Source organism: Erigeron canadensis, chromosome 5, assembly GCF_010389155.1.
Source record: "Erigeron canadensis isolate Cc75 chromosome 5, C_canadensis_v1, whole genome shotgun sequence".
Classification (NCBI taxonomy): Eukaryota; Viridiplantae; Streptophyta; class Magnoliopsida; order Asterales; family Asteraceae; genus Erigeron; species Erigeron canadensis.
In genome coordinates, this window is record NC_057765.1 from 6,501,696 (window position 1) to 6,528,804 (window position 27,109).

At 36.4% G+C, this 27,109-nt stretch overlaps 1 protein-coding gene across 1 annotated transcript; it reads left to right on the forward strand.

Moving 5' to 3' along the window:
• The first annotated feature begins 20,791 nt into the window (after window positions 1-20,791).
• On the forward strand, window positions 20,792-23,272 carry LOC122602204 (4-coumarate--CoA ligase-like 6). Its single transcript, XM_043774917.1, has 6 exons — window positions 20,792-21,889; window positions 21,960-22,149; window positions 22,307-22,452; window positions 22,534-22,601; window positions 22,897-22,999; window positions 23,150-23,272. Exons 1-6 carry the CDS (start codon window positions 20,792-20,794, stop codon window positions 23,270-23,272), a joined length of 1,728 nt encoding a protein of 575 aa, XP_043630852.1.
• The last annotated feature ends 3,837 nt before the right edge of the window (window positions 23,273-27,109 follow it).

Genomic DNA, 27,109 nt, shown 5'->3' on the forward strand with positions numbered 1-27,109 from the left:
CTTTCAGTTCACCAACTTCTTTTTCAAGTTTGGAAGTTCGATCATCAAAAGTGGCAGCAGAAGAAGATTGTGGTTTGAGAGAAGAAATTTCTTGGGTGAGAGTGGTGAGAAAATCATCTTGGTGCTTGAAAAAAGTGGAGACGGTATGATTTAGTTGATTTAGATGGGCGGTGAAGAGAATGTTTGATTGAGAGAGTTGATGGAGCGAAGAGACAAGACCAGGAACTTCAGTGGCCAAGTTGGATTTTAGAAACTCATTCTTTAATTTTTCAAGAGATGTTGAGATAGAAGAGTTTGAAGTGCTAACCCGTTTCATGCTGGCATCAAGTAAAGTTTGATTTTGACGAAGAAGGCGCTCATGAGTTAGCTCGCTTGCACGATGAGCGTTCTTGATGCCAAATATGTTGTCTTTAAGTTCAGCTAGCTCATCCTGCAAAGTATCATTCCCAGCGACCAACTCACCAAACTTCGCCCATGCTCCCAGGTTTAGCTCAGCCACTTTGTCAACCAACCATGCATATAAGTAGCCATGTCTATTTCCTTGACTTTGGCAAACTTGCACCCTTCTTAAGATTTCTTGCAACTGGTATGTTTCGACATAATCCAAACCAGGCAAGTTGATAGCTGTGAAGGCAGTAGTCGCTTTTTGTGGAGAAGGAACTTTCAAGTTCTTTAGCGACACTAGTTATTTGCTACAAGGAAGGCCAAAGAAATCAGGATGATGTAGTGGTGGCACTTCCATGATTATTTCATCGTCCAACTCCTCAGCTTCAACATATACTGCTGGCTTCATTTTCACAATTTTGCACATCATAATTCTTTTTTGAAGCTCAGCATCATCTAATTTGAGTTCAAACTCTCCAAAGTGACCATCAAGCTCAAACTTAGCAGTGGGCTTTGGAGAGAATCTTGGAGGAGGGGGCATGTCATCAAGAGACTCTAGGACATCGTCAAAATGATTGGGAGAGGAGATAAGCACATATCCCAAGTCTTCAGCCAAAAAACCACTAACAACATCTTCCTCACTTTCTTCAGCTGCATCGAGTGTGATTTCAGCATCATCATTTAATGGGTCAAACTCACTGCCAACTTCTTCGTCTGTAAGATTACCAAAAATATATGTCTCGGTCCCTGCAAAAGCAGTTTCCAAGACAGAAGTAGATGGAGGGTTAAGGGAACCTGGTGCCTCAACCTCAGTGTGTTGTACCACCAAGATATCATCGGCCGTAGAGGGTGTTGACTCTAGTATCACTTGTGATCTGGCTGCTGTCAACGACTCAGAAGGTATTTGAGAAGAAGGGGGAATATTTATTTGGGGTGGAGTTGGACTCTGACCTCTAGTGGGTTGGGGTGACCCAATTTCTTCACCAACCTCTCTTACAGAAATTTGAGGTGGCTGCCTGCTGCTCCCATTTAACTCGTCAACAGCCTGTTGGGAGGCTGCTGATGGGGTGGCTTGGGTACTAGTGTCCTTGGGAGTAGAGAACATCCTAACCTTTGGTTTGCCCTTTGAATTACTTCGCTTTCGTTTTGGGACGACAGCGGAGGGTGAAGATTGAATATCTTGAGTTGGGGATGCTACCTTAGATTTTCTTTTGGCTTGTTTGGAGGCTTTGGAGGTCCCTGGGGGGTTTTCCAGCAAACCAGCCTCCGAAGGCATTTCGGCATCCACAACGACCGTATCAGCCACTTCATCAGAAAGAAGTGCTACCTCCCAGTCGCTGTCTTTGGGGTATAGAGAAGAGTTTAAAGAAAATAATACCTCTTTCATGTGTGAGGTGAGCCTTGCAATAAGATGTTCAGCTGGCTGCTTGTATATGTTGTTCCCAACCCTTGCAATTGGGATTGTTGAAGCGTCTGGCAGCGAATAAGCATCACCAAGTGCTTCCTTGAAAATCACAGAAAATAATCTAACAAAAGGCACTGTATGTGACCTATTGTTCATGGAAATCTTGTTCTTCATGTCATTGAAGATCAACAGCCCAAAATCAACAAACCTCCCTTCTGCAAGAGCATGAATCATAGGCATAGAAGTAGTGGATGCCTGATTGTAAGACCCGGAATTTCCACCCATACACTGAATTACATGCGTAAAAAGAACTCTCCAGATCCCTGGAAGATTTTGCTTAAGAGGATTGCTGGGGATCGTGGATGGAGGGTTCTTTAGATTATATTTAAACCTAATTGACGGCAACCATGCTTTCCATTCACTTTCAGTAGCAGGCTCCACAAAGTTATTTTCACTGGTTTCTTGAGGAAACCCAAAAGTTTGGCGAAGGGACGCCAGAGTGATGGTGATGGTTTTCGTCCATTCCCTAACTGTACCACTGATGGACTTAGTTTCATCATTATAATTACAAGTCCACCAGAATTCTCTAAGAAGATGCATAAAGATCTTCTCAGGATCAGCCATAATACATCGACTGGCGGGGGATGCATGGATGAAATCCAGCATTGGCTTATATCCTTTTGTACCTTTTGGTACGTCAGACGAGCCGAGATGATTGTTAGGTTTAACAACCATCTCTGATGCAATAAAAGAGATTTTAGAAGATTTAATGATATTAGGAGAGGGAGAATAAGTAGAAGAATTCAAGTACGATTTTGGAGTTTGTTGAGTGGCGGCGGAAGCGGATGGAGTTTCAGATGAAGATGCCATTTTTGATGTTTGGTAAGGAGATTTGAAGATGTAAAGAACAAAGGAAGTAGAAAATAAGATTTAGAGGAGATAACCAGTTTGAGAGATTTTAAGAGATTAGAGAGAAGATGAATAGTTGAAAGAAAGCGTGAAAATGAAAATATGAGTATGAATTTGTATATATAGGGTATGGTGAAGGAATATGATTGGTCAAATGAAAGGACAAAGAAGTTTTCTCTCTCTCTCTCCTCATTTTCAACATGTACAGTTGTTTTTAACAACTGTAAAAATATATATATATAAAACTTTGTGAGTAACGTTTAAAAAAAAAATTTACAACTACTTGAGAGTGCACCGTATGCGTCTGACAGGGCCAGACCGTCAGAGGCACAGTCACAGTCTCAAGTGGACAGGTGACGTACTCAAGTAAACAAGTGGGTAACCTTTTCTTGTAAAGTATATATCATATGGCTCAAAAGACTGCCACGTTGCCAACATAGTTACATCCGAAATAGTTAGTTTTAGATCTAATCCTATGTTTTATTTAATATGTTAAAATCCAACAACTATTATTTTAATAGATCATGCCTCAGCAAACACATTGATAAGGACACGTTTTCTATTAGATGTCAGCGAGCATATGACACACATATGGTCGCTGAGATACAATTTTTGGCAAATTGTCCGCCATCAACGGATTTTATAAGTCTTTACCATTAGCTGTTTGCTGATGGACTAGATGGAAACTTTTGGCTTTCCATTGCCTTTATTTTGCTTTTTCCCAAAGCAACAGGGATCAACGGATTTTAGAAGTCTTTACCAATAACCGTTTGCTATTGGACTAGATGGAAACTTTTGGCTTTCCATTGCCTTTATTTTGCTTTTTCCCAAAGCAACAAGGATTAACGGATTTTAGAAGTCTTTACCAATAACCGTTTGCTATTGGACTAGATGGAAACTTTTGGCTTTCCATTGCCTTTATTTTGTTTAGCAAGCAAGACATACGTAAACTTGCTGACAAAATCTTAGCTTACAAATGATATGTAAGTTAAGTAGCTGAGTCACCATTCAACATTCCCAACCTACTAACAAGATCTTTAAATCTCTTTTCATCTAAGGGTTTTGTGAAAATGTCAGCAAGTTGATCATCAGTGGGAATGAAATAAATTTCAACATCCCCTTTCATGACATGGTCACGTATGAAATGATACCTAATGTCTATGTGTTTGGTCTTGGAATGTTGAACGAGATTATGTGTGATAGCAATTGCACTTGTATTGTCACACATAATGGGAATCTTAGTATAATCTAAGTCATAGTCAGCGAGTTGGTGTTTCATCCAGAGGACTTGTGCACAACAACTCGCTGCCGACACATATTCTGCTTCAGCAGTGGAGATGGATACTGTATGCTGTTTCTTACTAGACCAACTAGTTAACCTCTCCCCCCCAACAGTTGACATCCTCCACTGGTACTCTTTCGATCTAACATGCAGCCAGCATAGTCAGAATCGGAGTAAGCAACAAGATCAAAATTGGACTCCTTGGGATACCAAAGACCTAAGGTCATAGTACCTTTCAGGTATTTGAAGATTCGCTTGACAGCGAGAAGATGAGATTCTCTTGGAGATGCTTGATATCGTGCACATAGGCAAGTGGCAAACATGATATCAGGACGACTCGCTGTGAGATACATTAGCGAGCCAATCATCCCACGATAGTGAGTGGGGTTCACATGCTTACCGTCAGGATCAGCATGGAGATTATTGGGAGGAGACATGGGAGTTGGCTTGGGAGAAATATCAGACATATCAAATTTAGCCAACATGTCTCGAATATACTTTTCTTGATTGATGAAAATACCATCAGCAAGCTGACGTATTTGCAAACCAAGAAAGAAGGTTAATTCTCCCATCATACTCATTTCAAAGTGAGATGACATAAGGGAGCTAAACTTTTTGCATAGTTTAGTGCTTGAGGATCCAAAGATAATGTTATCAACATAAATTTGGACATACAGTATATGAGCGCCTTTTTGAAAGATAAAAAGAGTGCTGTCAATAGATCCTCGCTAAAAGTTGTTAGAGAGGAGAAATTCAGAGAGGGTGTCGTACCAGCTCTAGGAGCTTGTTTAAGACCATATAAAGCCTTATGAAGACAATAGACATGATGTGGCTTGGCTGGATCTTCAAAACCAGGTGGCTGTTCGACATAGACTTCTTCATCGAGTTTTTCATTTAGGAATACACTCTTAACATCCATTTGATAGACTTTGAAGTCTCGATAAGCCGCATGTGCTAAGAATAAGCGTATAGCTTCTAATCTGGCCACTGGAGCAAAGGTTTCATCAAAGTCGACTCCTTCTTCTTGAAGATAACCTTGTGCAACCAGCCTAGCCTTGTTACGTATAACAACACAGTTTTCGTCCATTTTATTTCTATATACCCATTTGGTACCAATAGGTTCCTTACCAAGTGGTAAAGGAACCAAAAACCAGACATGTTGTCGTTGAAATTGAGTTAATTCCTCTTGCATGGCAGCAACCCAAGAGGGATCAACCATTGCCTCACCAATATTTTTGGGAGTGATCATTGACAAGAAGTTTACATAAAGACATGTGTTTCTTGTCGCTGATCGAGTGACCATACCCTGATGAAGATCACCAATGACTTGGTGAGCGGGATGACTCGCTGTCCACCTAAGTGCAGGAACACTTGAAGAACCTAGTTGAATATCAGCGGAAGATTGAGTGATGGGGACAGCAGGGAGAGGATTGTCTGATGAGAAGTCGATGGTGACAATGGGTTCAGCGACAGGATGATCAGTTGAGTCATTTGACTGAGTTGAGTTATCATTGATGTTGGAGTCATCAACAGACTCCATATCCTCAGCATTTGCTGAGGTATCATGAAACTCATCCTCAGCGAGATCATCAGCATGAACATCCTTAGTCAACGATCTATTGTTGGCTGAGGCGGCCTGGATGTATCCTGATGTATCCTGAGATCATCAAAATAGGCTCAACTGGCTCAATAGAGTAAATATGAGCAACAACTTGTTCCTTATCAGTACTCACTGATGTGTCCTGAGATGTCTGCTGATGACATTCAGGTAAGGTACAAGGTGCACCAGAAAATGAGTCAGCTTCCTCATTGGAGGGATTAGTGAACTCACTAAATACTTCTTCATAAGAAGAGGATTGTATGTCTTTTAGAGCAGATGAACTTTCATCAAAAGTGACATGAATGGATTCATCTACTTTTTGAAGGCGAACATTAAATACTCTAAATGCCTTGCTTATAGATGAGTATCCTACAAAATAACCATCATCAGTTTTGGGATCAAACTTTCCTAGGTGATCCCTATTATTCAAAATGAATACAGGGCATCCAAACACATGAAAGTATTTAATTTGAGGTTTCTTACCTCTTAATACTTCATATGCTGTCTTATCATGTCTCTTGACAATTAGACAGCGATTCTGGGTGTGACAAGCTGTGTTAACAGCCTCAGCCCAAAATTTGTTTGGAAGGGAGGACTCACTGAGCATTTTTCTCGCTGCCTCGATAAGTGTTCTATTTCTTCTTTCAGCGACACCATTTTGCTCAGGAGTTCTAACAGACGAGAAATTTTGTGAGATCCCTTGATCGTCACAAAAGGATTTAAGAGTGTGGTTTCTGAACTCAGTTCCATGATCGCTTCTGAGTTCTTTAACCCTTATGCCATTGAGATTTTCCATTTTCTTAATAAAATTTATGATCTCATCAGCAGCATCACTCTTGGAGTGAAGGAAGATAGTCCAAGTGTATCGCGAATATTCATCCATGATAACTAAGGTGTATTTGCTACCTCTTAGACTTTGGACATTCACAGGACCAAAGAGGTCCATGTGAAGGAGATGAAAGCATCCTTTGACAGAGTTGGCTTGCTTAGTTTTAAAGGTAGCTCTATAGCCTTTACCTTTTTCACAAGCGCTGCATAGTCTGTCTTTTTCAAAGGATAGATGAGGAAGACCACGAACCAAGTTTTTCTTAGCTAGTGAATTTATGGTTTTGAAGTTCACATGCGACATACGCTTGTGCCATAACCAATTTAGTTCAGCTGCTGACTTGGCAAAGAAACAAGTCTCGCTATCAGTTTTGATAGGAGTGAAGTCAACGAGATATACATCTCGTTTTCTGGGAGCTACCAATACGACTTCCTTGTTAATATTTACAACAGTCCCTTGATGTTTATCAAGAATGACTTTGTAGTCAACGTCACAAAGTTGACTAATGCTTATAAGATTGTGTTTTAATCCGTTTACATAGGCAACTTTAGAGAATTTGATTAACCCATTTGAGAGGAGACCATAACCTTCAGTTTGTCCGGTGGAATTATCACCAAACACTACAGTAGGACCAGCAGCCTCTACGTAGTTATCCAGCAAGGTCTTTGAGCCAGTCATGTGTTTTCAACATCCACTGTCCAAATACCACACTCCTTTTCCCAGTGAACCCTGCAAGGATAAAACAGAAGGTTTTAGATTGGTCCACTTTCAAATTCGCTGACAAGCATGTCAGCAGGATTAAGGATGGGTACATCAAAGGTAGTGGTTGGCTCAGTGGAAAGAGCTTCCTCGAGAGTGGGATGGTTTCCGAAATCAGCAAGCATATGCGTTCTATCATTCTCATCAGTGGGCATAGTGTTATTCCCATTTTCTTGAAGAACAACAAAGTTGCTGAAAACATTGGGAGCACTAAATTCAACCAGCATCGCTGGTCGTCCCCAAGAATTGGAGATGACACTCTGAGAATGAGGAATCTCAATACGTTGAGAGGCAACATAGTCAGCTAGGTTAGTTTGATGAGTTCTATATGGGCCAGTGACAGAGCCAGTGTCAATGATGATAGATTCATCAAGAGGGCTCTCGCTTATCCTAGTAGATGAGATGGTTTCACTGACAGGATCAGGTAATGGGACACAGGCTGAAATGGAAGCACTTGTTTGAACAACCACTTCAGGAGCATCTCTTAAGCCACTACAGTCAGTTGCAACATGTCCTCTAATGCCACAAAGATAGCATTTTCTATTTGAGGAGTTATTTTGTTGATTGCTAAGAATGAATTCCTTAAGTTGAGATGACAAGTCATTGACTTGTTGAGCAAGTTCAACAATTTTAGGGTCTGAGGAGGTTGAAGCCCTGGTCTTTGCTTTGGACTTAGGATTTGATTTTTGCTTGCGAGAATTCCTTGAGAATGGAGGAGGACCCAAGAGAGATTGTCCAGTGGGGTCATCTAGACGAGGAGTGGAAGAGGAGGCAACTTGTGATCTTCTTAAAACACTCTAGGCTTGTTTCAGATTTGATTGAGAGGAGGAAGTCCTAGGTTGATGCACTCTGCTGGGAGTGGTGGACCTAGATTGACGATTTGGAGTAGTAGACCTCCCTTGCCTGTGAGGGAGGTATTCTCCAATAGGAACAGAAGATTGTACCTGCTGAGAGGACAGTTGTCCTCGGTTAGGAGTGGAGGATCTCACTTGCTGATGTGGCAAGTATCCTCTTTGGGGAGTCACAATCCTTATTTGTTGCTGAGGAACATTTCCTCGCTGAGGAGTTACACTCCTAACTCCTCATTCGTTGCTGAGGAATGTTTCCTCGCTGAGGAGTTACATTCCTCATTTGTTGCTGAAGAATGCACCCTCGCTGAGGAGTGGTCGGTCTATTAACTAACTGAGGCATCTTACCTCTTTGAGGAGTTGAGTGTCTCAGAATTGATCGAGGTGGAGATGACTGAGTAGCCTGCTAATGGACAACAGGTTTAGCTTGAGATGAGCTTTCATGTTGAAACCTAGCATCTCCAAACTTTACACGTTTCACCATGAGGCGTTCATGCTGAGATTCCTCAGCATTTGAGACTTTAGAAGGAAAAAGATCAGATAAGATTGACTGGGGTTGCTGTTTAGGATGATCAGCTCGCTAAGGCGTGCTATAATCATAAGGCACAGCAACGGTACTTCTTTTGAAAGTCTCAGCCATTTTCAAGGTAAGTTGCTGAGGAGCAATGGATTTGTACCCAGCACTTGAAATGTCTCCATGAAATGTTTCATTTAGAGAGTATTGAATTTTACCTTCATGTGGCATCATGCCAACAATAGGTAGATAGGAAAACATATTGTTAGAGGATGAAGATGAGCTAGCTATTTTAGCTTCAGAGGAATTTGAAGGGTCGCTGGAGAGAGATGAGGAGGATCCAGCGTCCATTTCAGTGTGATAATCAGCCCAATCATGCTCTTCAGCAACCAGACCTTTGCCTGGTGTTTTGGCTTCTTCAGTTTCAGCCATTTTGGCTTTGAGCTGATAATACTTGTTCCTGTATTCATCAGCAGATTTAGATGAGTTAGTTTTTGGAGCAGCAGGAGTTGGGATAGAAACCCTGCACTCCTTTTGATAATGGCCTTTTCTGCCACATTTCCAGCATTCTTCCTGTGATTTATCCACAGGAGGCTTATATGGAGCAACCGACTTACGGTTGTTCCATTTTCTGGAGTATTTCTTTCCAGCGATTAAGGCAAATTCCACAAAATCAATGAACATTTCTTGTTTCTCTTCAGCATCAAGCTCATCAACAAGAGCTTGAATGGATGCTGGAAGAGTAGAGGTGCCGGCACCATCATTGGGGTAGATGGGCTCATTAGAGATGAGAGCAAGAGGGTTAGTTAAAGGGTTTGCAGAAGTGCTAGCTGCGGAAGAGGAGCCAGCATATCTCCTAGATTTTGCAGAGGCTCTAATATTTTGAGCCAAGGGTTTCTCTTCAAATTGAAGAGTGCCAAACAATTCCTCAAGATCCAGTTCTTGAATCTTTTTAGTGGTACAAAGGATTTGTCTTAAATTCTGCCATTTAAGAGGGAGAGAGTCAATGAACTTGTGGCATACCTCAAAATTGTCATTGAGCAACCCTTTGAACCGAGTATATGTGCCCTCGAGACTTTCATCAGGAAGAGAAAAGAAATTTTCATAGACACGTTTTAGGTCAATTTTCTTGGTTTTAATCAAGTCAGCTGACCCTTCATAAGTGCTCACTAGTCTTTCCCAGACTTCTTTTGAAGTGGGGAATTTAATGACTAGTTTCATCACCTCAGTGGGAAGAGTGGTGATGATCATATTTTTCAATCTTGAATCAAGATTGACGAGCTTTCGCTCTTCTTCAGTCCATTGGACTTCTAGCTTTACCAGATCAGTCACAATTTCAGGAGCATCAGGTGTAGCACCTGGTGTCCTTTGGACATACATGGGTATGTAAGGACCTTCATTTAAGATGGTCATAAGGTATGGTTCTACACCCACTATGTGTAGTAACATTCGTTCCTTCCATGAGCCAAAGTCTTTTGGCTCAAATTTTGGAGGAATAGAGACGTAACCAAAGTCACGCGTGTTAACCAGAGTGGGTACAGACGACATCTTTAAGAGAGAAAAAAAAGGTTTTAAGATTTAAACAGTAAAGAAAATAATGTAAACACAAAAGGCAAACAGATCTTGTTTCAATGATTTAGGAACAGTGGCTCTGATACCACTTGATGGTCCACGAATGCACTACTTGTGTTTGATTTACTAACTTATAATGTAAATATGAAATAACAAGAATAGAGACGAGAAGTAAAGAAATTAGTTTAGTTATATGTATTTCAAACTAAACGATGAAATCATGGATGGTTGTGTTACAACAATAGTAAACAAAAAGGAAAAGATTCGTTAAGTTTTTGAACACACAAAAACTTAACAAATAAGCAAAGAGAATAAAGTAAAGAATGTGGAACACACCAACAAAACTGGTGGCTAGGTCAAGTGATTCCTTTTATAGGCAGATAAGGAATCACATGACAACCCTAGTAGATGTTGACACATGAAGGTTGTCAACTTTCTATTGGTAGATCATTCAGATCTGCAGAGGTCTCTTTCCTTCATCTTGTTTGTTTCCAAAAATGGTATGAAAGAGAGACTCCATTGCACAGCCATAGTACAAGGTCACATGGCTTCATCTTGATCTTGCAACACGTGTCCTTGGGACCATCCTTCTTATCTTCAATTTCCCGCTCATATTTGACTTACAAATACTGGACGGTGAGTCATCAAACATATCCTTTAGACTTGAAGATAGATCGTGCTTGCAGATGCAGGCGCTCGCTGAGAGCTCGCTGAACGAGTCACTCGCTGAGTATCTTCAGCGAATCCATAACTCAAACAAATATTCATCATTTTGTCGAAAAGAACATGAAAAACAACTACCAAGGGTTTATAGACGTAGAGTGATTCACACGAGGAAAATGTATTTCTGAAAAATGATTCTTGATAGATATGGATGAAGTTTTAACAACATATTTAAAGAATTGTCTATTTATCCCCGATAGTAATTAGCTTTTCTGGGTATTGATCCTTCGCTCTAGCTATACCTCTGATTTGCTAACCTTGTACCTAATTAAGTAATGAAGAACATATATATTCTTTCATGCTTTACGTACTTTATATTAATGGGACTATGAATGCTAAGACTATTGTTACTCCAGTGATTTATCGATGATTTAAACTAGATAAATATGGGTGTATAATATTCTAGGGATATATTGAGTAGATTTAGTGTGTGAGTTAGAAATGTATTAAAAATTAAGGGTATTTTGGATATTTTAAAGGTAGAGAGTTGAAAAAAGGAAAGGGTAATTTGTTTATTATACGAGACAAAGTACCCGCGCATTGCGGCGGTGAGATGGTGGGGGTGATAGGTCATGGAGTATGATAGATAATATATAAGAGATGATAGGTTATAAAGTGTGATAGCCAAATGTCTTAGTCCTCCAGGCTCCGCCCTCGAATTTAAAAATTCGTCGAAAGTATATCGAATGACATCTCTAATTTCGAGCATGAAAATTTAAAAACACCTATAAATTTTTATAATTTATTGATGTAGAGTTTTTGAAATAAAAGATTTTGAATAAGTTAGAGTAATAAAATGATTTATGGAGGAGAGAAAAAAATTATAAGTGGTTGAGATTTGAGGAGAGGAAAAAAAATGAGTGGTTGAAATTTCTTCTAAGGGTATTATATGAATGTTGAATGTTGAAAAGTAGAAAGTTCAAAAGTGGATTTGTTTTATAATATAGTTTATACTCTCTTATAATACAAACTAGGTATTCTATATTTGGAATCTCTTAATCTCTTAAAATATTTATATCAAACATCTTTTATCTACTAAATTACGTTTATTAACTCCTTAAATCACATGAATTATTTTACATCAGTTATCTATCTTACTCGCCGTCGTTGCCACTACAAGTCGCCGCCGCCTACACCGTCACATTGTGCGGGTATTCATCTAGTATAGATAGTATAAATATTATATAGATAACCAAATTCCAAAATTTTCCCAAAATAGCTTCGTCCTTGCGACCAGGTCAACTATACGTCCCTTTTATTGTCTTGCTATAGGAAGAATCTACCTTAAATTGACGTATATTAATATCTGTCACAACATAACAGTTGTTCACATTTATACACTTAATAATTTTTATATCTTAGAGGTTTTAATCCAAATACTTAAAAGGAAAAAGAAAATGCACTGCCCACTACCATTATCTATGAATTTTAGGCTCCAATACCTCAACGGTGTATGAGGGAGGTTTAAACGTAATAAACCATATGATGCACGCCCAAGTGTTGAAGAGAAGACTTAGTTATATTTAGAGGCCCAAGATAAAGCTTCTAAAGATTCACTAAAATGAGAATAACTTTTGCTACAGGGCTCCATTTTCGACGTGCGATCAGTCAAAACGACCATTGAAATGAGAAGCATCAAGCTACAAACGCCGAAGGCGCCGAAGACGCTTTGGGTCAGTCTTCAGGCCCAAAAACGCCTTTTTTCTATGAGTTATTGACCTTTTTCTATGTTTTCGGGTTTATTTAGATTTTCTTTTTGTTATAACTTTCGGCCCATTTGTTTGTTTAGGCCCGTTTAATGTTCCTGTAAACCTAGAACATAATCTGTTTTTATGATATCACACAAATCGATTTTTCTCTTTATCATTGTGTGTGATAGTTTTAATTAACCCTAATTTTCGGTATTTTTTTGAATCAACATGTTCGATTATCTATCTTAAATTTCTGTCTGCGTCACCTTATCTCTACCTATGTAGAAATGATGCTTTCAAGTTCCACTCAAATGGTATAAAAGGACCTATGATCTTTGCATGAGATGAGGATCGGACCTCTATTTAATCTAAATACCTAATTAGTGTAACATATACTATTGATAAGGGTCTTTTCATTTGGATTACCACGGATGATGAGTCTTTTTAACCCATATGTACGCGGTCTAAAAATAGTACGTATTTTTATGACCATTTGAGACCATTTCCTAGATTGCTGGCCGGCCAGCACTTCCATGAATGAAGTACGTAATTTATCTAAGAAGTTCATGAACACGAGACACCTTAGAAAAAAACGATATATGCCTGACTAAGAGACTATAGTATTGTTAGTGGTAAATAAGTGTAAAGTATGACATACGTAATTCATGAACTGTTTATCATGATGATTATGCAATTTGTTTAAGTTCATACGTGTCATTTATTAAAGTTAATTGTTGAAATCTGAGTCAAGTCTCTATATATTCATCAGTCTTTAGAATAAGAAGGAAAAACATATACCATGATTAGCTTTATCTTTATCTTAATTACCAATTATATATATATATATATATATACATCCTTATTTTGAAAAATATTTTTTTTAAATATCATGAGAACTCCTAAATAATATATATATATATATATACACACTAGTCATATGTACGTCTGTGCGACGTGACAATGTAGTGGCGGCGGTGATAGGTGGAGGTTGCGTGCGGCGGTGGTGGCCGGCAGTGGCGGCGGCGATTGGTAATGGTGGTGATGGCAAATAGTGTAGTTTATTGATGTAAAGGTGTATTGTAGCTATTTTAGGAGTTAAAGTTAATTAAATGTTGTAGATTCTTTTCATTGAAAGAATTATAGCTATTTCAAGTAGATATTATACGTATTTCATGTGAAAATGTTTAAAATAATAAAAACAAATGATATAAATTTTAAAATGTATCAACTACTTAAGTTGAAAAAATGAAAAAACAAATATTTAATAATTATATATAATCTTTAGTTAATAATTACAAATTATAAGGCAAAATAATTGATAGGTGTAATACCTCGATCTAGGCTCGAAATACTACCGAAAAGATATAGCGTATACAGGGAATTATCGTAGAACGTGAACTATATGAAAATTAAAGGGATTCGGTGAATTCATCATCAACAAACAAGTACATAAAGCATAATGCAGATAGGGGCAAATGAATCCTTGATCCATGTAAGACCAAGCCCAAACTCTAGCGCAAGCATCCATCAAGCATCACGTCTTGGATTCACAAGGTTACCTGAAAAGTGTACTAAACAAGGTCAACACTAGGTTGGTGAGTTCGTAGGGGCGAATGACGAGGATCTAATGCCAAAGCCATTCACAATATGAACAAAGCTAATGAACAAGGAACACACTTACAGTAAGACCTCAAAAGGCACAAGTAATCAATATAGGTTGGCTCGTAGCGCAACTCGGACCCACATGTATCCATTGCACAATTATACCATAGCTAGAACACACATAATGCACAAGAACACAGAATGTCGACATCGACAAATATCCATCAAGTTCTAAAATGTCAAACATGTTCATCAATGTACCTCGATTGTTCTCATGTCATCCAATTGTCATCAAGTACGTATAGCACCCGTTTATTGCACATGCACACATTGTCCCTCTATTGTCATCGATATTGTTATCAAGTACATAAGTACCCGTTTAATGTCATCAAGTACATAAGTATCCGTTTAAACTCATCAAGTACGTAAGTACCCGTTTAATGTCATCAAGTACGTAAGTACCCGTTTAATGTCATCAAGTACGTAAGTACCCGTTTAATGTCATCAAGTACGTAAGTACCCGTTTAATGTCATCAAATCCATCATGTCCATCAACTCAACCATGCACAATGCACATACATTTCATACGACTTTACATTTAAGGAATCTTAGATGTTTGTATACAGGGTCACCCGCAGCCTTCCCACCACATCTGCAACTCATTAAATGTATCATCGTCTTACATGTATGTACAACTATCCTAATCATAGCTAAATCAATCATACTCGAACAATCCATAATCAATCAATGTCCATCAATGACCCTCACATATGTATTCACATAATGAACTACGCAAGGTATTTAGAATACGCCTAGTAAACAAGAACAAGTAATAATGATATCGATAAGTATCTACAAGTTCTATAATGCCAAACATGACTATTAATGTCCCTCAATTTCACTCAATTGCACGTAATGTACCTTAATATACTCAATTGCACGTAATGTACTTCATTGTACTCAATTGTACATAATGTACTTCATTGTACTCAATTGTACATGACCATCAATGTTCACCCAGAAACAAACACCATGTGTATATACTTCGTACGATACTACTTTTGAAAGGCCTTTGATGCTTATATATTGGGTCACCCGTAGCCTTCCCACCACATCTCTAACCTTTCGAAGGTGTTATCGTCTTCCATATATACACAACTAACCTAAAAGTCAGCCAAACACGTACATACAATAATCATATAACAACCACGTATTTACACGTTAACAATTTCATCAATCAAACATTGTCATCACTCAAGACACTCAACATATGCACAATCAAGTCATGTCATCATCAAGGAAATCAAACGTATGCTCAATTGAACTATGTCATCAATCAAGGCAACACATAATTGCACAAACAACAAGTTAACAAACCAAGGTTGTACACTTTTCAACCCGAATCTCAAACGAGTAGGGAGCTACGAACTCACCTTGAGCGGCCACAACAAGTTAAGATCACGCTAAGAATGTCCAACGAGCGTTAAATGTCCACAACCAAACTTCAACAACGATCTCAACCTACTTTACAACATCACATCATCACAAATGCATTCCAACAATGAGGCCTAACTTTCTATACTATGACACAATCCCCAAAGGCATTAGAAGTGATTTAAGAATGTTTAAACAATACTTGAAGAGTTTTGGCTAAATAAGGTCCAGTGACTTAGCACCAAAATTTGGCGTAAAAATCAAAGTGTTTAGGGATGTGTTTGATCAATTTTGTTGACCTTAAAATGATGATATAAGACTAATAAAGAAGTTTTGGATCATTAAAAGTCGACCGATACCCGAGCAAAAAGTTGAGAAAAGAACAGAAATAGTGCAGCCGCTTGCACGGTCGGCCGTACGAGCGTCTGCAGTAACTGGGCATGTTCTTAATAATAGCACGGCCACAAGCACAGAGCGTCTGTCTGAGCGACCGTGCTCCAACTGGGCAGGTTTTTGACTTCAAGATCGACTAAGAAAGCTTCAAAACACATTTTTATGCATAATTCAACATATTTTAACATCATTGAACATAACCCATATCATAATTTCAATCCATAGCATCAAATCCTTGCTCAAATCCATTTTGACCCATTTCAAAACCCTAATTGAACCCTAATTCATTTTGACCCGATTTGTGACCCGAATTTACTTGAAATCAACTAGAACAAGTTAATAAACATAAAATGATGATTTTGGGATGAGTTTAGCTTACCAATCTTACACCAAAAGCTCAAACCTGAATTTGAACCGATTAGAAGTTTCCTTGCACTTTCAAGACTCAATCTTTTGATATGTTATTAAGATGATGATGATGGTGAAAACCTCCAACAAAACTTGCTTAATCTTCCATTAAGAGGTAGAAATCTAGAGGGAGGGAGATATATGTGTTTGTGTGTGTTTTTCTTGGAAGAGAAAAGAAAGAGAGAAAGGTAAGAAATGAAATGGGTGGAGGAGTTGGAAGGGGGCCTGCCTAGATTCCAAAAGGGTAGGCTCCCGCTCCGCTAAATTCGACAAATTGCCAAACGTTTACCCTTTAAAAGCCAAAACGAACCCACAAACATAATTAACTTAACGTTTCGCTAAAACTCGCTTATTCGCTCAAGTTCTACTTAAATTTTCAAAAGTCATTAAATTGTTAATTTAATTGTTATCTAATATGAAAAGTTGATTTGCACCATTTAATGACCTCGACTAGCACATCAATCTCAAATTGAACGATAAATTGATCTATATGTACACATTGCACTTAAATGAACCCCAAAAGACTTAAATTATATTACTAACTAAATTGTTAGCCAAACTGCACAAATAGTCAACGGGTGAAAAGTCACGGTTGTTACAATAGGTATTAAACATATAGACCTAATGTTAAGATGAATACATGAAATGAACTTACAGAGCCCACTAATATGACTGCTTCTTGTTTTATATACTTATTGTATTGTAATCTCATTAAAGGCGAGGCCAATGGACAGTGTCACGTGCCACGTGGCGCTGTTCTATTGGTCCACCTGTACCCCGCGTTTTTTCCCAGATTTTGCTATATTGGATTTCGTTAAGTTTTTTTTTTTTGGTTTTTCTTGGTTTCCTATATAGTTTCTTTTGCTTTTGTGTTTTCTTTCTATTGGTCCACCTATACCCCGCGTTTTTCGGATTTTGCCATATCGGATCCCGTTAAGGTTATTTTCTTTCGGTTTTTGTTGGTTTATTACATAGTTTTTTTGCTTTTGTATTTTCTTTCTATTGGTTCATCGTATACCCCACATCACTATTTACATTTTGCCATTTTGGATCCTGTTTGGGGTTTTTTCTTGGTGTTCATCATAGTTTTTTGGCTTTTGTGTTCTCAAATAATATATTGGAAACTTTTACTCAACATTTTATTTTTTCTTTGTGATTTCTATTTTCTTTAAGGTTATTTATCTTTCCGTTTATCTTGGTTTTTTGATACCTTTTTTTTTGCTTATATGATCCCTTTTATTGGTTCATCATATACCCCGCATTACTATTTAGATTCTGACATTACAGATCCCATTTGAAGTTTTTTCTTTCATTTTTTTTTGGCATGGTTATCAATAGTAACCATGCTTATTAAAACTTGACACGTGGCATCGGTTATAAAGTGACACATCGCACGTTTCTTATAGTTTGGATTTTGCCACATTGCATCCTGTTCAGATTTTGTCACGTCTTTTTCTTTTTTAGTTTTGTTTTTCCTTTTCGGATTTTTTATTACGGGTTACTTCTTTTGTTTTTTTCACACTTTTTATTTGCCATTCAACTTTATTGTGATACACCTCATACCATTACTTGCATTTTGCTATATCTCATCCACTTGGTATTTGAATTAATATATTGATATTTTTGTCATATTACATCCCGTTTTGGTTTCTACTACGTGTTACGTTTTGGTTTCTTGCATACTTTTAAACAAACATGTAAATGACAAAATTATTTCTATTTAAGCTGTCGAAAATTCACGGCATATATATTAAAATAACGAACCGTTTAAACAAAGAAATTGAGAACCCGCAACGCGGGGTCCAAAATTTTCTAGTTTAAAATATAGAGCATAATAATATCATAAAGTCATGACCAATAAGATATTATCACTAGTTATTATTATGGGTAGACTAATTATGCCATATCTTGACTAGACTGCCTTTTAGAATACATATATTTGGTTAAATATTAATTTCCTATCATATAGAAATGCTAAAGTTTACTGCCACGTACTAAACCTTGACGTTCCAAAATAGCCGAATAACATTGACATTTCATATTAATTGTTTATTATATATGATCATTAATTGATCGACATAGAGATCGATATGATAAAAAAAAAACGATGCTTTCACTGTAATGTACGTAAGTAACGTAACTATACAAAGTAAGGCCACGTGGCTTTCCCATAAAAGACTAATGTCACTTATTATTATTATTTATGTAAAAGTATAGTAACATATATAGAGTTACTAATTATAATCACGTATCTATCTATATCTATAGTTATTTGCATTAATTGGTTAACACTTTGAAAAATGACACTTTTAAGTAACATAATTCAAATTAATTACTATTCCATCACTATTTTATACTAGTTACTAAACAATGTATAGTTGTAAAATGAAGGTCACCTATAGGCAAAAATTATGAGAGCCATCAGAATTCAGCGCCATCATATAACTACTTTATCTGGTAACTTTTATTAAAAACAAATCTAAGCCATCACAGGACCATTGTTTTGTATTATAATATTGACGACTGAAATAAGTAGAAGTTAGAGGATATTTAATTACAATATTATGTTTGGATCAAAATTATATATGCCGAGCAATTAATTAATAACATTAATAAAGAATGTAAATTGACCGAGCGAACATAATGCATAGTTGTTCATTTATGCCATTTGGGTAATGTCAGTTTTTCACTTTGTGTTTTAAATTTTAGAGTTAATCGTAAGATTGATCCTTCGAGAATCGTTACAATAAGAGTTCTTATGTTGAGAATTTTTTGTAAAATTGGTCCAAATTTAACAGATCCATTAAAGGTGGCTGTCAAGTGTGCACATGTGGGGGTATTTATATACTTTTCACCCCACAGGAACCCCCATTGCTAAAATGGAAAAACCACAAAGACTAATCTTGCAACTAATATCTTGATATATTATTTTTTTAATTTAAGATATTGTAATATATCATTATCTGCTCGTTAGGTATCTAATAGTAAATTTATGTGCACTTTAAAATTTTATATAGAAATATAACTTATATAAATAAAAAAAAAATTTGAAAACTGATTTATATATAAACTTTTGTTATTATATAAACTTAAATAAATAAAAGATTGTATGTTAGTAATTTGATATTTATTAAAAAGAAAAAAGCAAATCTGCCCAAATAATAAATGTCATATATGGTATTTCAGTTATCTATTCTTGAGTCAAATATACAGAAAGTCAACAACATTTTTTGTGTATTTGACTCGAGAATAAATAACTAAAATACCATATATGACATTTATATTATTAGAACAGAATTGTTTTTTTTTTTTTAATAAATATTAAATTTCTAACATACAATCTTTTATTTATTTTAGCTTATATAATAACAAAAGTTTATATATAAATCAGTAATCTAAAACAAAAGTATTTATACAAGGTATATTTTTATTATTAAAATTTTAAAGTGCACATAAATTTACTATTAGAGACCTAATGACCAGATAATTGTATGTTACAATCTCTTAAATTAAATCAAAAAATATCAAGGTGTTAGTTGCAAGATCAGTCCCTGTGGTTTTTCCATTTTAGCAATGAGGGTCCTTGTGGGGTGAAAAGTACATAAATACCCCCCACAGGTGCACACTTGACGACCGCTTTTAACGAATCCGTTAAATTTGGACCAATAATGCTAAAAATTCTTAAAATAGTGACCCTCACTGCAACGATTATCGAATAGGGACTCCCCTTGCTAAAACGTACAAACCACAGAGACCAATCTTGCAATTAACTCTAAATTTTAAGGATCTAAAATCGAATTTTGTTACATGTAAAAGTGGTGAGGGTCATTGCAACGCTATACCCATCTACACATGGAAGATCAAATCCTTTAGGGCCTTGTCAGGATTCAAACTATTAGTCGAACATAATGAATACTTTGTTCTTATCGTTTAGGGCCTTGTCAGAGCCTTTGCAACGTTATATCCATCTACAACCATTTATACAGTGGGTTTTTTTTTTTTAAATTTTAAAGTTGTTCATTTACGTTCGATTATATTATAGTAACAGGTTACAAACTATTAGTCGAACATAATGAATACTTTGTTCTTATCGTTCGATATGCATGGTGGTCTTCATCATCTACACAAACGGAAACATATGAACCAACCCAACGAAAATAGTCTGCTAAGCCAAAAAAGGTTGACTTGTTAGTAGTTACTTATTAAGAATTATAATGTATCCACCATAGGTTTTGAGGTATCTTTTTTGAAAAGAGTTAAATATTATTTTCTAATAATGTATCCACCATAGGTTAAAACTTGAAAATTTCTCTACATTCAAGCATGGATAGCAGGTAATTAAGAATTATATATATACCCCCACCCACACTACATTCGTTAGCCCAACGTACAACAAACAATATCTAACTTCTTTCTTTCTTCCTTTCTTCTTAAAATAGATATGGCATCATTCTTTAGCCTAAATCAATCAAGTGACATCCATTCTTTACAAAATGTTAATTTATTCAAAAAAGAAAAGCCCAATAATGAACTTCCACACTGGTATTGTCAAGAAACCGGAGTATACGAAAGCAAACATTCGCCAAGAACCCTTCCTTCTGACCCCTTTGTCGACGTTGTCTCATACATTTTTTCCCAAAAACACAATGGCAAAACATCCTTCATTGATGCATCAACCGGGCGTTCTGTATCATACGCGGAACTACAGCCATTGGTAAAATCTATGGCATCCGGGCTTCACCACCAAATGGGTATTTCCAAAGGTGATGTTGTGTTAATGCTCGTGCCAAATTCGATACACTTTCATATCATTTTTTTGGGTGTATTGTATCTTGGTGGTGTCGTAACCACAATGAACCCTCTAAGTAGTCCCCAAGAGATTAAAAAACAAACTTCCGCTTGTAATGTGAAACTTGCCTTCACCGTGTCTACTAGAATCAACGAACTGAGCTCATTAGGGATTGTTTCGGTTGGAGTACCTGAAACCCCAAAGTTTGATCCACTAAGCGTAGACTACTCGCGTTTTTACCAATTACTCACGAGTAATCATAAAGCACTCTCACCACAAACAATTAGTCAGGATGACACCGCGGCTATTCTTTTTTCTTCTGGCACTACCGGTGCTAGTAAAGGCGTAGTATTGACTCACAAAAACTTGATAGCCGGTGTTGAGCTATTTGTTCGATTTGAAGCTTCACAATACGGGAACAATCACGAAAAGAGCATTTATTTGGCTGTTATACCCATGTTTCACATCTATGGCCTTACACTTTTCACTTTGGGGATTTTGTCACTTGGTTCATCTATTGTTGTCATGAAAAAATTTGATCAAAATGAGATGGTAAGAGCTATCAGTCGATACGGTATCACTCATTTTCCAGCAGTGCCTCCATTGATCTCTGCCTTGACCAGACTAGGAAAGAGTGTTAATAGGGGCCACTTGAAGAGCTTAAAACAGGTATCAAGTGGCGCGGCACCAATAAGCATCAAATGCATCGAGGACTTTACACAGACTTTTCCTCATGTCGATTTCATCCAGGTAAATATAAGTTTTGAGTATCAATTTAATTTAACTTTAAGTATCAATTATTAACTTTATGTTTGTTTAGGGTTATGGCATGAGTGAATCTACCGCTGTGGGCACGCGAGGATTCAACACAAGATATGTTAAGAATTACTTGTCAGTTGGGCTGCTGGCTCCTAACATGCAAGCCAAAGTGATAAATTGTGCTACTGGTTCGTGTTCACCTCCCGGGAAAACCGGAGAGCTTTGGTTACGAGGACCCGGCATAATGAAAGGTAGACGACGACATAAAACTTAAGTCTACACATTCTCAAGGCAATTCCTACTCACTTGCCTTTGTAGAATCTAACAACACTAGTTAAGAGGTGTGTTATGAGCTATTGATAATTTTATATTTACTAATGATCCTTATATAACTTGAACTTTTGCTAGAGTATTTAAACAACATAGATGAAACAAGATCAACAATTGATGAGGATGGGTGGCTTCGTACAGGAGACATTGTCTATTTTGACCAACAAGGGTTCTTATACATCGTTGATCGAATGAAAGATGTCATAAAGTACAATGGCTTTCAGGTACTTAAATCATTAATCGTCACATTTGTTCTTATAAACGACGATTTCTTATACAATTTGTATTTGAAATCTTTTGTGCAGATTGCTCCAGCTGATTTGGAAAATGTGTTGGCTTCTCATCCAGATATACTTGATGTTGCGGTAATAGGGTAAGTATGACGAATTCATTGTACATGTAACATTATTATCCAGTTTGACTTAAACTATTAATTAGTCAAAAAGAAGCTAGGTAATCAAACTTTAATTGAGGTCTTTTGAGAAGGAAAATAAGCAGGAACTTTCTTTAATTTCTAATAACTTTTTAAACAAAATTAGACCTTTTATACTATACCAATTAAAGTAACTTGACAAGTGACATCAATTTTGTATATTCATGGTTTCAAATACATGTATATATGCATATATCATTCTAATATATATGAAATTATGTTATATATAATTCAGGGTGAATGATGAAGTAGCCGGAGAGGTTCCTATGGCATTTGTGGTTAAGAAACCTGAAGCTAAAATCTCGCAATCTGAAATTATTGATTTTGTTGCTAAACAGGTATGATTCTTGTTGCCCGACTACCTGTCATTGTATTGTAATGCCTTTTTTATCATCAATACACTAGGGGAAAAAACTACTTGCCTTGAAGTTATAAGACAATTGTTACACTATTTTCATTGAACGTTGTCTTGCTTCGTGATGTAACAGGTTGCGCCTCACAAGAAAGTACGAAAAGTGAAATTTATTAACGCGATACCGAAAACAGCAGCCGGTAAAATTTTACGAAGGGAATTGAAGAGCTTAAATGTGTCTGTGGCCTCTAGGCTATGACAAGTAGTCTCGAGAGCGATACAACGTATAAAAAAGGGATCCCTTTGATGATATTTATGGGAGCAATAATGCATTTAACTAAAACCTCAATAAATTTTTTTGTTATTTAATTTGTTTATTTATCGAGTGTCATAAGCGACAAGCTCAAACACATTGTAAATTTTCTACGTACGTGTATTTGAGCACTCATATATTATTATAGTATGTTTAAAAGTAATTTACATGGATGGTCTCTATATCTGTATTAATTTCATAAGTCATCCTTATTTATGAAAATTTACATCAATAATCCTCGTGGCTATTATTTGGTTTTGGGGTCGATCCACAATTAGACGACCATCCACTTAGGTCTGTTAAGTGACATATATACATATATAGTTGTCATATATACACAAATTTCCAAAACTCCACTCTATGCGATTCTCCCAATCAGGCAATCACAATTGCATTGTTTATCAAGAATACATAAACACATATCTGGAATGTTTACATTAATTTGTGTAATAAAAAAGCATATCCAAAAACGTACATATATACTCACCAATAGATATGGCCACTCCCAAATCATTAGAAAGGATGTTATTAAAATGGATGAAATTAAAAGCATACGGGCGGTCTATAGACCCGGAAATAAGAGTCATATTTGTGCTTTTGAAAAAGTTAATATAATAATCAAGATTGATAACTCTATGAACCTGGAAACAACAGTCATATATGTCCTTAAGTTTTTGAGCAAAGTCTTTTACCAAGTGTCTCTTAACACAACCTTGAACCTTTTTAGCCAAAAGCAACAACAAAAAAAATGACATTTAGAACAAATAACATTCAATATCTGAATTCAAAATTCGACAAGAACAAAAAAACAGTTAAAGGAAGGTGAGATTGACGACTTACTGTACCCTCTCAAAGTAGGATAATATCCCACCGGAAGATTTACTTGTTAAACATGAACACATAAAACATACAAGATCATGAATAAGCGCAACGGAAGAAATCGAAACATATATGTAATCACATTAATTAACAAAGAGAGAATTGAGACGTGTACCTTATATGCAAAGATCCAATTAAGATAATAATAATAAGATTATTATTAATACTTAGGGTATAAAGCAAAACCCCTTCACGATCGCACACTAGACACCCCGAATAATGTATACTAGTACCCCGATCACGAACCTAAACAACCCTTTGTTTAAAACCCTTAGCTTAAAATCGAAAACCGAAAAACCCTTTTGGGAGGGTGTTTCGGCTGAACTAAAGAAAGAAGGAGAGAGGAGAATTTGTTTGTAAATGAATAAATGAAAACCTTGAATTAACCCTTGTATTTATAGGGTAATATTAGGTTTACAATTACTTGGAAACTAAGCAACCATCAAGGCTTTGGAAAGCCTTGATGAAACCGTCCCCCCCTAATGGACTTTGGTCCAAGTCCACTTTCCAATTTTTACATTTTAATCCTTTTTTTTAATCAATTAAATATAATTAATCTTTTAATAATGTTTAATTAATTATTTCGTGATGAAACTAATTAATATATTACTTTAATATATCAATTGTTATTATCGAGTTACCGTGTCATTTCGTGTGACCCTATAGGCTTAAATTATTCCCGGACATGCGACTTATAATAATATGATCATATGCCAATAGCTCCCACTTGAGCATGTTATTATAAACGCAATAACATTGGTTGGCGTCTAGCAACACTCCAATGCTCCCGGAAATATTTAAGAATAGATTCTTAAATTGCCAAGTTGAAATGATTTATTCTTTAATATCCTTTTGTTCAAATACCCTTGTTAATTATGAATATGGATCAATGTCATTTCATAATTTAACGATTATGTTTCTCATTTCTATAATTAATCAAGATTATCAAATTAGTCAAGACTCCTCTTGAGTTCATTTGGGTACGGCCATACAAACATCTTAATTAAGTAATGAGGGCGCCAAATGGTATCATACTTCAGTTGCAAATTGAAGGAACAAATCCTGTATTGACTACAAGTGTCTGGCCATGTCGTTTCTTAACATTTCTGAAAATAGCTCTTTATTACTGCCTTGTTCAGGACAGTTAGGAACTATATCAAGAAATGCAATCCACACATGCATAACTCACTAGTATCTCAAGTCAAAGGATAAATAAAGTAACCATTTCACGAATTTCATTTAATGACACCGATCCATAAAATGATAATTCGTTCTGTGGGGTAAGTCTAATATTCACCTTTTGAATATCATGTGAGTTTGGTACGATCCACCATCTTTAAAATATTCCCTTAAATATTTTCACCAATCTCTCACAATTGTCTTACTTTAATTATATTCCCATATAATTAATTGACAATAGACATTTAGAATATTCAACTAATATTCATGGATTTAAACATGCAAATATAGGACACAATTATTATAAAAATGAAACCACTTATACCGCGTATAAAAATTCATTTATTGAAAATAACAATTGTTTAACATCCCATTATCCAAACACCAATCACAGATTTACATGATATAACTTAACAATAACCTATGCCCGCGGCATACTTATTAACCTTTCCTTTTAACAATGCCTTTGTAAAAGGATCCACTAAGTTATAATCTGTGTGAACTTTGAGTATTTTGATTTCACGCAATTCGCTTTGCTCACGAATGTAGTGATATCTTCTTAGGTAATGTCTGGCACCTTTCTAAACCTTAGGCTCATTGGCAATGATAATTGCTCCCGAATTATCACAGTACAAATCCATAGGTGTGTTATTTGAGGATTATCATATTAAAATCCAAAAATAAACTTTCTAATCCAGACAACCTTAATGTCGTCTTCTCTGAGACGACAATATACTCAGATTCTGTTACATACATAGCAACTGTGGTTTGCTATTAGCTCATAGCATTCCACCGTGTCTTCATTTAAAATGAAGACGTATCCCGACTGATATTCTTGAAACATCTTCATCAATCATGAAATCCAACATCACAAATTCTATTACCATTTGAATTTTGATCAGGATTTCAACCATACACCAAGAATAATTCTTTAGTAGCCCGCATGTACTTAAGAATACTTTTCACAGCAGTTCATTGATCCACTCCGGGATTTTGCTGATACCGGCTAACAATATTTTGAGCGAAACACAACTTCAGGTCTAGTGCATCTTACCGCATACATGATAGATCCCACAGCCGAAGCATAAGGAACTCTTTGCACACGCTCCACCTTTTCAGGTGTAGAAGCACCGTTCTTACTAGATAAATTAAGTCCTTCTTGCATAGGCAAGTTCCCGCGCTTAGAATTTTCCATCTTGAATCTCTTCAAGATCTTATCTATATACGCACTTTGACTTAATCCGATCAACCGTTTACTTCTATCTCTATAGATTTTGATTCCAAGTATGAATGTTGCTTCACCCAAGTCTTTCTTAGCAAAACACTTTCCAAGATAAGATTTAACGTCTTTCAACATTGGAATGTAATTTCCTATTATCAATATGTCATCGACATACAAGACAAGGAAAGTAACATTACTCCCACTAGCTCTGCGATATACACATGGCTCATCAGGATTCTGAATAAAATCAAACTTTTTGATCTCTTCATCAAACCTTTTATTCCAACTCCTTGATGCTTGCTTTAGTCCATAAATGGACCTTTGAAGCTTGCATACTTTGTTGGGATGTTTTGGATCGACAAAACCTTCAGGTTGGTCCATATAGACCTCCTCGTCTAGAAAACCATTCAAGAAAGCGGTTTTGACATCCATTTGCCATATCTCAAAGTCATAGTACGCCGCTATGGCTAAGATGATCCTAATAGCTCTAATGTACGCAACCG

Bases quoted from the DNA above. Each gene is read 5' to 3' on its own strand.
- LOC122602204 (XM_043774917.1), top strand. From the start codon at position 20,792: ATGGCATCATTCTTTAGCCTAAATCAATCAAGTGACATCCATTCTTTA. The intron at 22,453-22,533 runs GTACTTAAATCA...TCTTTTGTGCAG, and splicing joins TAAAGTACAATGGCTTTCAG to ATTGCTCCAGCTGATTTGGA. The intron at 23,000-23,149 runs GTATGATTCTTG...GTGATGTAACAG, and splicing joins TTGATTTTGTTGCTAAACAG to GTTGCGCCTCACAAGAAAGT.